This window comes from Synchiropus splendidus, chromosome 1, assembly GCF_027744825.2.
Source record: "Synchiropus splendidus isolate RoL2022-P1 chromosome 1, RoL_Sspl_1.0, whole genome shotgun sequence".
In the NCBI taxonomy this organism is placed as follows: Eukaryota; Metazoa; Chordata; class Actinopteri; order Syngnathiformes; family Callionymidae; genus Synchiropus; species Synchiropus splendidus.
The window spans coordinates 68,853,958-68,867,426 of NC_071334.1; the positions used below are offsets into that span (position 1 = coordinate 68,853,958).

The 13,469-nt window shown below is 46.4% G+C and overlaps 1 protein-coding gene across 1 annotated transcript; it reads left to right on the forward strand.

The window, feature by feature from the left end:
- The first annotated feature begins 6,770 nt into the window (after window positions 1-6,770).
- LOC128767943 (beta-1,3-galactosyl-O-glycosyl-glycoprotein beta-1,6-N-acetylglucosaminyltransferase 4-like) lies at window positions 6,771-8,617 on the forward strand. Its single transcript, XM_053880383.1, has one exon. The coding sequence runs from the start codon at window positions 6,771-6,773 to the stop codon at window positions 8,043-8,045; it is 1,275 nt and encodes a 424-aa protein (XP_053736358.1). The 3' UTR covers window positions 8,046-8,617.
- The last annotated feature ends 4,852 nt before the right edge of the window (window positions 8,618-13,469 follow it).

Sequence of the window (13,469 nt, forward strand, 5' to 3'; positions counted from 1 at the left end):
CTTGTATTTTGTTCTTTTTGTTTTGGTCAAAGCCGGAACAGAAATGCGCATGAACAACATTCAACTCCCAAAAATAAAACTCAAAACAGCAACATAAAACGACTGGCGGTTCGTGGCTACTGTATAGTGTTAAGTGAAGTACGATGACCAGCATGACAGGACGTAAAGCAAAGAGTCACCCCGATGTGTGGCTGAAGGAATCGCCGTGTCACAAGTCTCGCCATCAGAACTGACGCCGGAAGCAGTCGAAGAACTGAGCAGAGAAACTGTCCCTCAGCAAGAAGAGACATGGAGATGTGTCTGTAACCAACACGACGTACTGGATTCACAAGTTCATGAAGCACTGGCACATATTTATCCCACAGATTAGTGATGCTGACTAGATGCCTAAGGTGCGCTGAAGGCTTGTTTATTTTTCACCTTTTTTTTTTCGCTCCTGACTGGCGATTCATCCGTCTTTGTCACGTGATCCTGATGCGGTCTGACCTGTGGTTTGCTGGTTGCCTCCTCAGATATTCTCATTATTTGGGGCCCTTATGCTGCTGAAGTGCTGGTTATGTACACGTTAGGGCGATGCTGAATAAAATAAAATTAAATACCATTAGCAGAGGTGCTGCTTATTTCGCCTATGCCACGGGTCGCCCCAGTGATGGAGACATGGTGCACATCTCCACGTTTTTGGCACAGTCGAAATAAACTAGTACACTACCAATGCAACATTTGTGTAACACTTGAAATTAAAACCAGTCGTATTATTCATTTCAATTTTTGCTTCTCTTTCATTTCCTCGGAAATTCATGACTCTTCCCGCCCCCCCACCCTCCGCGATCCCCTGCCTCCCTCTTCTTTTTCCGGCCGGTCCCCTCCCCAACCCTCCCCCGAGCTCTGGTCTCCCGGTCGGACCCGGTCCAGTCTCGACCTCTTGGCCGCGATGGGCAGCGGCGCATGATGTCAGACTCGTAGCTCACTCACGGAGCGCGAAGGCGGTCGGATCCTCGCCAGGAGTCCGGTCGCGCCTCTGACTTTTCACTTTTAGGTGCTGGATCACACGGGCGGTGAGGCGTTCAGCTCCCCAGTGCGCGACATCTAAGGTGAGCTCTGCCGACGTGACAGATGTGAGTGTGAAACTGGGCGAGAGGCTGCAGTGACCTAAACACAATATCGATGTACAAGACTGTAAAGCTGAGCACCGACGTTCTAATGTAAGAATAGCGCGTAGAAATGAACACTTTTGAAGCTGTCAACTTCATTTATTCATTCAACATTTGGAGTTTTCCACGTCAGCTGTTGTGACTGAGAAACTTCTGCTTGGCTTGTTGCACTTTTTGTTTACACTGCACCTGGTTTAAAGGTGTGATAAGTACAGTTCAACTCAGGTGCCAATAAAATAACGGAAACAAACGGGAAGATCAAAAGAGTTTACGACTCTGTACATGACTTGCAGCATAACTCACGAGAGGAAACTATGGAGGTAATCTAATCTGACAGTATTGGACCTCACCTCTCAAACGTGAGTCCAGTCAGTGTGAGTGCTGCAAACATGTCGGAGGAAGTTCATACGAAGGGAAGAGGGGTGATTGAACACGGCACCAGGCCTCTCATTTGCAACCACATTCATGTGGCCATGGTTACATGACCGCCCAGGAAGCATTCTTTTTAACTTCAGTCTGGCTGAGATGGGACTTTTGAAGTGCACGTACACAACTTTGAGAATGAGTTGAGAGAATAAAGTGGGAGAACAAAGAGACAAGCTCAAGCGAAAGAATGAAGTGAAGAGACAAAGTGAGTGATGCAGTGAGAGACAGAAATGAGAGTTGAAGATAAAGAATGACGTGAAGAAACAAAGTTAGTGGACAAAGCAAGAGATTGAAGTGTGAGAAGCCAGAGAACACAGTGATGCCCAGTGAGACATTTAAACCACTGAGATGTGCTGGGAACCTCTGCACGTCGCGGCGACTGCGCTTCATCTGCCTGACAAAGCTCTCATGTGGATGGAGGAACAAAGCAGAGTGCACTGATGCTGAGAGTTACCAGGAATGTAACTTCAGTTCTATGAATGTGCGTAGTGCTGATGGGTTGCTGTAGTAGGTGGCGCTCTTCAGCAGAGCACAAACTACACTGCAGTCAGTACTCTTTAACTAAGTCCTCTACCTCCAAGACTCCTGCCGCTACTTTATGGGTGCTGACCCCCAGATTATAGCCACGAACTATGTTTTTCTTTCCAATGGGGCATGCATGTGTGCAACTGGACTACGGAATCCCCCAGAACCACGTCGCACTGCTCAAGCAGATTTCTGATGCAGGACGGCCATGTTTCTTTGTAGGCTCGTAAAATATATCAGAGCTGCCCTTGGACTTCCTCTTGGCACTGCTGGTTCCATCCACTTCTTTCTTTTTGGTTTGCACATTTATTTGACCTCTGCGTTAGGTGTCTCTTGACCTCTGTCATGAGACGGCCATACCCCACGACCCCTCCAGCTTCTGTTGATCTCTCAGCCCCCTGAGGAGATGAGTGAACACATCTGTTGCCTAGCGCTGACTTGAGATCTGGTTTGCTGTTGCTTAATGATGGATAGCTGATGTATCATAAAACCGTTAAGGTTCAAGACGCGGCACCAAAGTGCAGTGATGAGTAACTTACAGGCGGCAGGGTGCGGTGCTTGGTACAATATTTAAGAATTTACATCAATAAAACCAGAACAGAAAGCAAAGTCTAAAATCAAAGCGTCACCAAACCGGGGATGTCCATATACGAGAATAAGAGTCCAACAGAAAGCGTCACCGAACCAGGAGAATCGGCTGAACTTAAATCTGTAAACAGAGAGACAAATACACAATGAACAGTAAATCAGGGAACAAACGGTTCTCGGGTTATGTCCCTTTGATGATCAACGCTGGGTGTGTTTCAGAACATGATAATGAGTGTCATTTTCTTTTCCTCTGAGGGGTATGAAGGGCAGCGTTACCACCACCAAGTGCCACCACGTGAAACGCAGCGATTTAGTTTTCTTTAAAGTGCACTTGGTCATATGATGACTGATGTACAAATGGAGGGTCTTGTACCTGTCTTAAGTCTGAAGTTTAAGTTTCTCAGTGCTGTAGTTGCATTGAAAACTAATTGATTATTAAGGCCTGGTCACATGACAAGGTGTGTGCGGTTCTGTATGAAGTGAAACTGTTGATACTGCCACCTGCATCCGCGTTCATCCTTTTACTGAGTTACAGAGACTCTACAGTGGTGATGCTAATGCTCCCTTTGCGTACGAAATTGTACCTGTACAAACAATGTTACCGCCACTGATCACACACTTCTGCATCTTCTTTACGTTGGTATTGCTTTTCATCAATATATCCACCAGGGGGAGCAGCTCAGAGTCAAAAGTTTACAGCAACAACAAACTCCGAAACCAACATGGCGACTGTAGGCGAAGTATTGATAATGTACCTCCTGCACAAAAGAGGAAAACACAGTCAGCGTTGTAGGAGGCGGTGGTCGGTGAGGCCGTTAAATATATCGCCACTGGAGGAGAGAATTTCCGCCATTGTTATGTCTTCTTCATGTCTCATTTGAGCTACACATTGGGTCGTAACGGCAACACTGCTCACCCACAGTTTCCAGTGGCACTGCACCGCTTGGTCTGTATCTGTAAGGTGAAGAAATACAGAGGAAATATTTGTCCGTATCCAGATCCTTTAGTAACGTTGAGCATAAATGGGTGTGAACTCTAAGGGGCGTCACGACACTCAGGCCAGTTCTTGCACTGTACAAAAACTTGCTTCTCTTCTTTAACCAAATGCCCCTGGGGAACCTTTTCAATGTGAAATACTTTGTCCTTTTTGAGTTGTACTATGTGTAATTCCTGTTCATAAAATGTTCCGCGAATGGATTCATTGTCCACTTACACACAGGTGGCTACCGTTATCGCATCTGTTTATAGTTTCTCTCAAACACACCTCGCAGTTTCAATGTCCCAACTTCTATAATGCCATGATAGCTGTGATTGTACCTCTTTATGATGTCCTGTAAAACCTCAATGTGTTGTAAAGTCTTCTAAGCAGTAAAATTGCACCACTTCTCAGGTGACATCTCTTCCAACATCGCTTGCTGTGGAGAAATTATATACAGTTGCTGAGAAGTGCAAATCACATTTACAAACTTTTGAAACGAATGAAAAACTCTCAGAACAAATTAATAAACGGCGAACACGTTTACAACTTTTCAAACAAGTTTACAAACTTCTTTAGCAAATTTTATGTAGCTATTCTTCAGTCTGAAGAGTCGTACAGAAAGGATGGGGACCAAAAGTGCTTTCTGGAATTGTACTAATCGTGGGGGAATCACCATGGGAGTCGACTCAATGCAGAAAGAGGTTGAAACAAAGAACCCTCAACCATTACTGTTACGTCGGAATATTCATCTTTGATGGTCGTTGTAGGGCAAGCTTGGTTGGGTGGAAGGAACCAAGCGAGAGGACTAGCAAGACAATGAAGCGAGGGGACGAAGCAAAAGATTGAAGCCGCACTTCATCTGCCTGATGAAGCTCTCATGTGGATGGAGGAACAAAGCAGCGTGCACACTGTTGCTACCCCTATGTGAGCGCTGGTCTCACCTTGATCACGATGTCAGCTGTCTGTGGACTCCAGCTGCAGTGTCGGCCCTCCCTCTTTAACCACCTCTGTAAACACAGGAGCGCGCCAACATCCTGGGACGTGCAACTCTAGTTAGATGATGAACAGAGCAGACCTCATACGTGGACCACTGACAGATGGAGCCTGGTCAGAATTCTTGCTGAGCTGCAGAACTTGTTGATTTTGATTTCCTCCATCTTGTTAGAGCTGGATGAGTGGTGAGGCACCTGTCCCTCCTGCAAGAGCCGTCAAGGTGAGTCCAGCTGAGTGCTGGAAGATAGGACTCAATATGGCAGCAAATTATAACAGCAACAAAATGATAGTCATGACATTGCTCCATCATCTGGTCCAGATATACACTATATATATATATACATATATATATACTGTATATATATATAATAGCGGTGGGACTTTCACGAGTTAATCCCAATCAATTAATCATAATTAATGCATTAAAATATTTTAATCACATTTAATCATTTTAATTTAATCATTTTAGCAAACAGATGCTTTCGTTTGCTTTGGTTCAGGGAGGTTTTTCACTACACAATGTCCAGGGTTTCCACCACTCTGAATGGACTTGAAAGTCTTATAACATTGAAAATCTTATACAAATATTTTCAAGACATGAAAAGAGCTTTAGTTTAAATAAGGTGAGATAAAAACTTGACTGTAGCCACCATGGTGATTTATTGTGCTGTGCTGTTGTCAATATGTATATATATATATATATATATATATATAGACGTGGGATTCGATTTTCAAAAATAATCTAATTAATTAAAGAATTTATGATTATTTAATCTCAATTAATCGCAGTTAATGTTATAAGAATATTTGCCACAAGAAGCCACATTGTTCAATTTGAATGAATTTGGTATATTACTGAATCAAATGATGGATCCATCCATACATTTAAACAACAAAATATTGTTTATTTAGCATCAGTTTGACAACATATATATTATTGACATATATATGTCAATAATATATATATATATATATATATATATATATATATATATATAGTGAGAGAATGGAGTGATGGAATGAAGCGAGGGAATGAAGCAAGAGGCAAAATAGCAAGAGAACAAGGTGAGAGAAGGAGGCGAGAGAATAAAGCAAGAGAGCGGAGTGAGGCCACCCGAGTCCTGTGCTCTGTGTTTGATCATCTCCTTGTTGTCCGTGGTGTCATGGCCTTCAGTCTCACGCATGACTCCAAGTCTGCATACAGTTTTGAAGTCTGGCAATGTACTGGATCCACTTTGCTTTGCATCAACTGACTCTCTGCCCAAGCCAGTCATTGTTCTCTAGATCAGTGGTCGCCAACCCCCGGGCCAGGAACCGGCACCGGTCCATAGATCAATTGGTACCGGTCCTCACAAGAATTAATTAACTATTTTCGTTTTGTGTGATATCTGAGTCTGGAGGGTCTTTTATTTTGAAAAAACACACCCGGATTCTCCTGGTTAAGCCTCAGTTAAAATTTTACCCACAAGCCTGCAAAATGAGTAGGAAACAGCCGTTTCTTTGCGAAGGGGAAAAGTCTCAGTGAAGCGACAGAAGCGCCTGAAAGTTTTAAACATACCAGGATACCAGGATTTGTACTTGAAATATGGATTTATTGTGGCCATCTGCTGTCACTCCCAGATGGGACCGTCTCGTTGCGGAGAAACAGGCTCAGGGCTCCCATTGATTTAACCATATGGTGATTTAAAATTCTCATGCACTTTACATTTGGTTTTGTGGTGTATCTGAATGCTATTTTGAAGGCATGTTTAAACGTTACCATAGCGACCAGAGTCAGAGAGCATAAGGGCACTGGTGGAGAGGAGGAGTGTATGTGAGTCTTAGTGGGCACACAAACATGCAGAGGCCTTATCTGACGGTTCAAAGTGGCAACTTCATATCCCCCGGGCCACGTGCCAATTGTCAAACGTTGACTGGTCCGCGGAGATAAAAAGGTTGGGGACCACATACTTATGCCACACGTTCACTATGTTTTAGTAGTGTAGTAGCACTGAAAAAGGTCCCGGTTCGGCTCTTCATGCAGGGGGTGGTCTCCTGCAGGTTTTTGAAATGTATCTCGGCGGAGAAGGTTGCTGATATTCCAACCCTTGTGTCTCATCTCTTTCAGAATGAGCAGAACATGGTCCCCTCTCAAACTCAGACGACGGATGTTCCTCACTTCCCTGCTGTCGCTGCTGACCCTGTGTGTTCTGATGACAGTCAGCCTGATATTCCGGGAAGCTGCAGAACAAGCTGTTTCCCCTTTGAATGACATCAAGTGCTCTGCTATCTACGACATGGACCCCGTGGAGGTGGGAAAATCGCTAGTCATCAGAAAGAACCTTGTTGTGGACGACACGGATGAGTCGATGGTTGACCTCACAATCGACTGCCGGGCATTCAGGAGAGCCAGAGGCTACGATGAGATGTGTCAGACGCAGGAGGAGGAGGACTTTCCGCTGGCGTTTTCGCTGGTTGTTCACAAATCTGCAGCAATGGTGGAGCGGCTGATCCGAGCGGCCTACTCGCCTAGCAACATCTACTGCATCCACTACGACCAAAAGTCTCCTGCTGCCTTCATGGCTGCCATGAAGGGTTTAGCTAGCTGTCTGCCCAACGTCTTCATCGCTTCCAAGCTGGAATACGTGGTCTACGGCGGCATCAGCCGACTCAGGGCCGATCTGAACTGTCTCTCGGACCTGCTGGCCTCCAGAACTCCCTGGAAGTACGTCATCAACCTGTGTGGTCAGGACTTCCCTCTCAGGTCCAACATGGAGCTGGTGTCCGAGCTGAAGAAGCTTCACGGCAGCAACATGTTGGAGACGAGTCGACCCAGCGAATACAAGAAGCAGCGCTTTGGATTTCGCCATGAGTTGCAGGGTGACGAGCTGAAACACAACCAGTATTTGGTCAAGACTTCTCAGCAGAAGGCAGCGCCGCCTCATGGTATCGAGGTCTTCGTTGGGAGCGCCTACTTTGTCTTGTCACGGGACTTCGTGGCTCACATCAACTCCTCGGTGCAGGTGGCCGACTTCCTTCTGTGGTCGGAGGACACGTACTCACCCGACGAACACTTCTGGGCCACGCTTGCACGGCTGCCTGGAGTACCCGGAGAGGTCCCGAGAACTGACCCGGATATCACGGACATGATGAGTCAGACCCGGCTGGTGAAGTGGGAGTACCTGGAGGGGAGCCTGTACCCACAATGCACCGGGCAGCACCTTCGAAGTGTTTGCATTTACGGCGCGGGCGACCTGCGGTGGCTTCTGGCGCAGCATCACTGGTTCGCCAACAAGTTCGACCCCAGAGTCGACCCGGTCGTCATTCTGTGCCTTGAGAAGAAGCTGAAGGAAAGTCAAAAGCTGTTCCAGTCAGCTGCGTCGCCCGCGTGTCGGGGAGGCTAGCGTGGATGACTTTTCAGTGTCAGTGTTATGCAACCACTTGAAAGGCTCTGGTCTTTATAAACAACTGATAATGACTGAGTTAAGCCAACCAGCTCAACGTCGACCATGACTGTAAATGAACCATAAAAGTCAACAAAATCCTGGGTGGAATGACTAAATATGAGTGTGTAATGTATAAACTAATTCAGCGCGGTGTCGGATCACGAAGCCGGATCCTGGGACCCGCCTTGATGGTGTCACAAAGGGGAACATCCTGTTGCAGATCCGCGTGATGTCAATCAATGTAAACAAGAGCTTCGGCATCAAAGTCAGCTGGATGTTTTAATGGTGGCTGTGAACGTTCCAGGCTGCTCTTTGTCCCACAAGATCTTTATTTTCATGTGGGTGAGGAAAGTTCAGAGATCCATGGACAAGTGGGAACATCAGTGGTGCGCAGCCATCATCAGGCGTTGAATTCAGGGAGCTCCGCTTCTTGGAGTGGATGTGATTCATTGACTTTTTTGAACCCAACTTTATTCATACGAATGTTCAAGTGCAATAGCTTGGGGGCAGAACATCTTCTGCCAGTAAGGTTTTGGGGACTAAATACAAGAGTTCGGGGAATACCTTGAACTGAAATTCTTATTTGATTCGGGTTTAAAATAAAGGTTTTCTGGAAATATTAAGCCTGTGTTTTTGATTGGCTGACAGAATTCATCCATCAGAAGACGTCATCCGCCTTGGCTTGTTCGCCGTTCACACCCATTTATGTTCATTTTGTCCGTATTTCTGCACATTCATAGAGTTAGAATCACAGCTATCATGGCACTATAGAAGTTTGGGCTTTGAAACTGCGAGGCGTGTTTGACAGAAACTGTAAACAGATGCGATAACGGTAGCCACCTGTGTGTAAGTGGACAGTCAACCCATCCATGGACCATTTTATCAACCGGAATTAAATACAGTACAACTTGTAAAGGTATTTCACAATGAAAAGATTCCCGAGGGAGATTTGGTTCAAGCAGGGTTTTTGTACAGTGGAAGAACTGGCCTGAGTGTCGCGACGCCTCCTAGTGTTCAGGCCCATTTATGATCAACCTTACAAGAGGATCTGGATACAGACAAATATTTCCTCCATATTTCCTCACAAAGCTTACAGAAATGGACCAAGCAGAGCTGTACAACCGGCAACCATGGGGAGCAGTGTTGCTGTTACTACACAATGCGTACCGCTTATCTAGTGCCGATATATTTATCGGCCTCACCGACCACCGCCTCCTGCCTCCGTCTCATCTGCTGTGCAAAAGGTACATTATCAATACTTCTTCCACCATCGCCATATTGGTTTGTTGTCGCCATAAACTTTGGACAGTGGGCTTCTCCCCCTGCTGGATGTGTTAGTGAACAGCAGCATAAAGCATGTGGTCAGTGACAGTAACATCCTTTTTAATGTTCGTACATGAAGGGAGCATTAATGGCCCTCTAGTTTCACCGGTAACTACTAACTACTTTGGGTAGTGACAAGACTGAGGACTCCGGAGGCTGATATGATCCCTCTGGGGCTTCTGGAATCTCCTGCGGCTCCTCCTGGGGAAGTCAGCTGAGGTGATCCGACTGTTTCCGTCCTGGATGAGCTGTCCAGGGACAGTCCCACTTGAAGGTTACCATAGACCAGATCCAGGTCACGCTCAAGAGATCACAGGTTGTTCCAGGAAGGACTCTGAGAAGGCCAGGAGGACGTTTCTGGGATTCAGTCGACCCACGCGGTAGACTCAAATCTGTTTCAGTGAGGGGTAAAGACGCAGCTCTGAGGTGCTCCTCAAGTTACCAGACTGACCTTCTGCCTGACTGGCACTGAAGGGGGGCTCCCCAGGTGAAGCTGGTGGTTAGTCAGTGGCGTGTGAGAAGGTGACACCTGCCGAGAGCTACTCGCTGAATTGGAAACTTGAACCGCCTGCAGGATTATGACATCCATGATCGCACAAAGACACTCTGTAATTGAAGTAAAACAAATACTGGAATGTGGTCTGACTGGGACCAATCCGCTCAATTCAAGACTGAAACGCATCACAAGTGCTTTGGTTCTTTCTCGTATCAGAAACCAAGTTTACTTTTTACTTGCTGATTTCCGACCTCAGTTTCCTGTTTTAAAGTGAAGTCTCAAGAGTTCTGTGAGAGCAACTCCCTCTTCCCATCGACACATGCTGAGAATATACATTGAAAACATGAGTACCAATTTGATAACTTCTCAGGTTAAAATAACAGAAAATGTGGTTTAAAAAAAAAAGCATTCCATCAACCAGTATATTTATTTCTTTCATCCCTGAACCTGGAATTTAAAAAGCTCTGACCTGTTTCTTTATTTGAGTAGAAAATATTTATTATTTTATTATTATTTAATAGAAAATAAAAATATATAAATACATGAGAAAGAAGAAGGGGAAAATATACAGCATTCATGAAAGAAAAAAAATAAATTAAAGGTAAATTTGAAAAAGCTGACGTTCCAAGAGAGAAGCCTGGTTCTGTCACGGACGGGTGTGAGGGTGATGTGAAACATGTATGAGGACAGTGTTGCTGGAGGAGTGACAGATGGATTCAAGGTGAGAGTTGGATTACATCAGGGATCAGCTCCTCTGGTTGCTATGGTGATGGACAGACTGAGAGCACGAGACGCAATTTTTTACTAGAAATATGAGAAGCACGGTGAGTGAGGGGCGGATTAGTTTCGTGAAAAACAAGAATGCACCGCTGTAAAAAGTAATACAATGAGAACCATTAAAAAATAGCCATGTGAATAAGTAAACGGAAAAAAGTGTCAGGAAAAAATAGCGTCGACAAGAAGGAGTGAAGGAGGGAAATAGAAGACTTGTTGCCTGTGAGTTCCACAGTGGGCCTGACACGAGTCCTGGGAACGCTTGGTCAGCAGTTCCTCCGCTGAGCTCAGGACTTTAATTTAGAAGCGCGTCCGGCCGGGGTCCGGTTTCCCTCCAGGATGAGACGGTCACTGATCAGGAAAGAAGCGACACTGATATGTTGTGAAGCGGTGTGGCGTGTCGCTCTGAACCCGCTGGTGTGTGACAGGGGTCACCGAGTCCGGGTCAGCAGTTGTTCATGTCAAAGGACGCGGCGTCAAGAAACCATGTCTTTTTCCTTACACATATGCCATATGATGCCTCAAGTTAATTTATTTTAGAGTCAAACTGGAGCCTCTTAAAACGTGACTTTGCTCTGAGAAAACGGAAAAGTGTGACTCACAAACGTAGCACGCCTGTAGTGACCACCTGGGACCACATGATGGCGCTGTGGTAGCGTGATTCAGCAGCCGCCTCCTCTCCATCACATTCCTCGCAGGTGTCAGGTGACCCGCACATTTGTCCCTGGCGACGCCGTGAGAGCCCCGAAGTTCGACAGAGAGACGATGGTTTTCTGTTGGATAATGTCAATATTTTAGTCATGAGTAAACAGGGTGCGGGATCCTGTGTCTACATCTGTGTGTGAGTGTGGATAAAACCAGTTCAAATTCAACCAAGAGAATATTGTCTGTAAACATGTTGGTCATTTTGTGGGTTAAAATATCAACCAAATAGTCCATAGTTTTTCAGTCAGATGTGACCGTAATCCTGACAGGAATGTCCGAGTTTGGACTTGCAGGACTTGGATTCAAACAGCTATTCCTGTCCACATGGAGAACACTGACCTTCACCTGCCAGACCCTCAGACTATCTAACTAGAGAACTGGAGAACCTCCTCACACATACCTGATACCACGACACCTGATGACTAGAACAGACAGTGACTAGGACAGTTATAGACACACATACATGTAGGCGAAGACACAAGTAGATCAGGACACTCAATGGCTAGGACACACCATGACTAGGACGCGTGTAGACAAGGACACTCAATGACTAGGACACATAATGACTAGGACACACCATGACTAGGACACACCATGACTAGGACACTTATAGACAAAGATATTCAATGACTAGGACACATAATGACTAGGACACACCATGACTAGGACACTTGTAGACGAAGATATTCAATGACTAGGACACTCATCGATGAAGACACTCAATGACTAGGACACTTGTAGACAAATATATTCAATGACTAGGACACATGTAAATCAGGACACGGGTAGAGGAGGATAGTTGGAAACTAGGACTGTGACTAGGAGAATTTTAGGCAAAGATCCATGCAGGTAAAGTACACTTGAAGACAAAGACATTAAATAACTAGGCCACTCGAAGATGAGGACAGTGCACAACTAGTATGCATAATGACCAGGACACTTGAAGGTAAAGACACTAGTAGACCAGGACACTCGATGATTGGGGCACTCGTAGACAAAGACGAGTAGGCAGAGACACTCATGGACGAGGACACTCATATGTGTCCCACTGTATGACTCAGTGACATTAGTATAAACTGACTTGTGTCTCCTAAGGAGACTAGTAAAGCAGCGAGTAGGTCTCTCTTGGACTCAGTCCTGAGTGCACCTGAACGCTTCGTTTCCCCCCTGGACTGAGCTGTGCAGAACGTTGGAGGGAGTCACGGTCGGCGTCTCTGGACCCCATCCTGGTCGTCTCTCTGGCTGCTGCCTTGCATGACAGCTATGACTTAATATGTCCTAAAGGTGCCCACCTGGGTGCATAAACACTCTGGCGCCTGACAGCCGGGCCACGCGCGGCTTCCTCCTCCTCTGTTCACTTTATGGCGCGCGTGTATCTCTTTATGGCATCCATCTATCTCGTAAACCTTGAGAAGGCTGCAGAGGCGGCGGATAAATCTGAGGGCGACAGTCCCTGATCTGCCAGCGCTCGCTGCCAGAAGAATCTCTCTTGTAGCCTCCCTCTCCTCCCCGCGTGCTGTCACCGGGTGTGTGCGCGCGCGTCGTCAGATGAAGCGGCTCACCTCCGCCGTCACCTGTCAGGCTGCAGCTGACGTGGGAATCTATCACGTTTTACATGGTGATGCGGCTTATTTTGGGCGATGGGAAGTTGTGCGTGTTACAGTTGGCGCGGCGTCCTGTTTGTGTGCCAGTGTAATTAATGATGTGTTCCTCCTCTTCATAGGGTAATAGGATTTCCCCACCGCAGGCGGCCACGGCAGCGGGAGGGAGGGAAACCACTCCGCTGCTCTACACGTGTGTGTGTGTGTGTGTGTGTGTAACTAGTGAATGGGAGCTCGATGTGCTGGGGATGCCAGTGGAAGGTGAAAGGGCCGGCGCGCGCGCGCGTGTGTGCGCGCGTGTGATGGGAGGAGGGGGAACAAGCGTGTGATTTATAACAGCTACTTCATGTCGCCTCTTTCTCCCACAGCAGCGCCACAAACACATCCATTACAAAAGTACTGATGTTAATGGGATTGTTGTGTGCGAGCGCGCGGGCGTGTGCGTGTGACGCTTAAGCGTGCATCTTTCTGTACGCGTGTGAG

Excerpts from the sequence above, each read along its gene's own strand:
- LOC128767943 (XM_053880383.1), top strand. The coding sequence starts at position 6,771 with ATGAGCAGAACATGGTCCCCTCTCAAACTCAGACGACGGATGTTCCTC.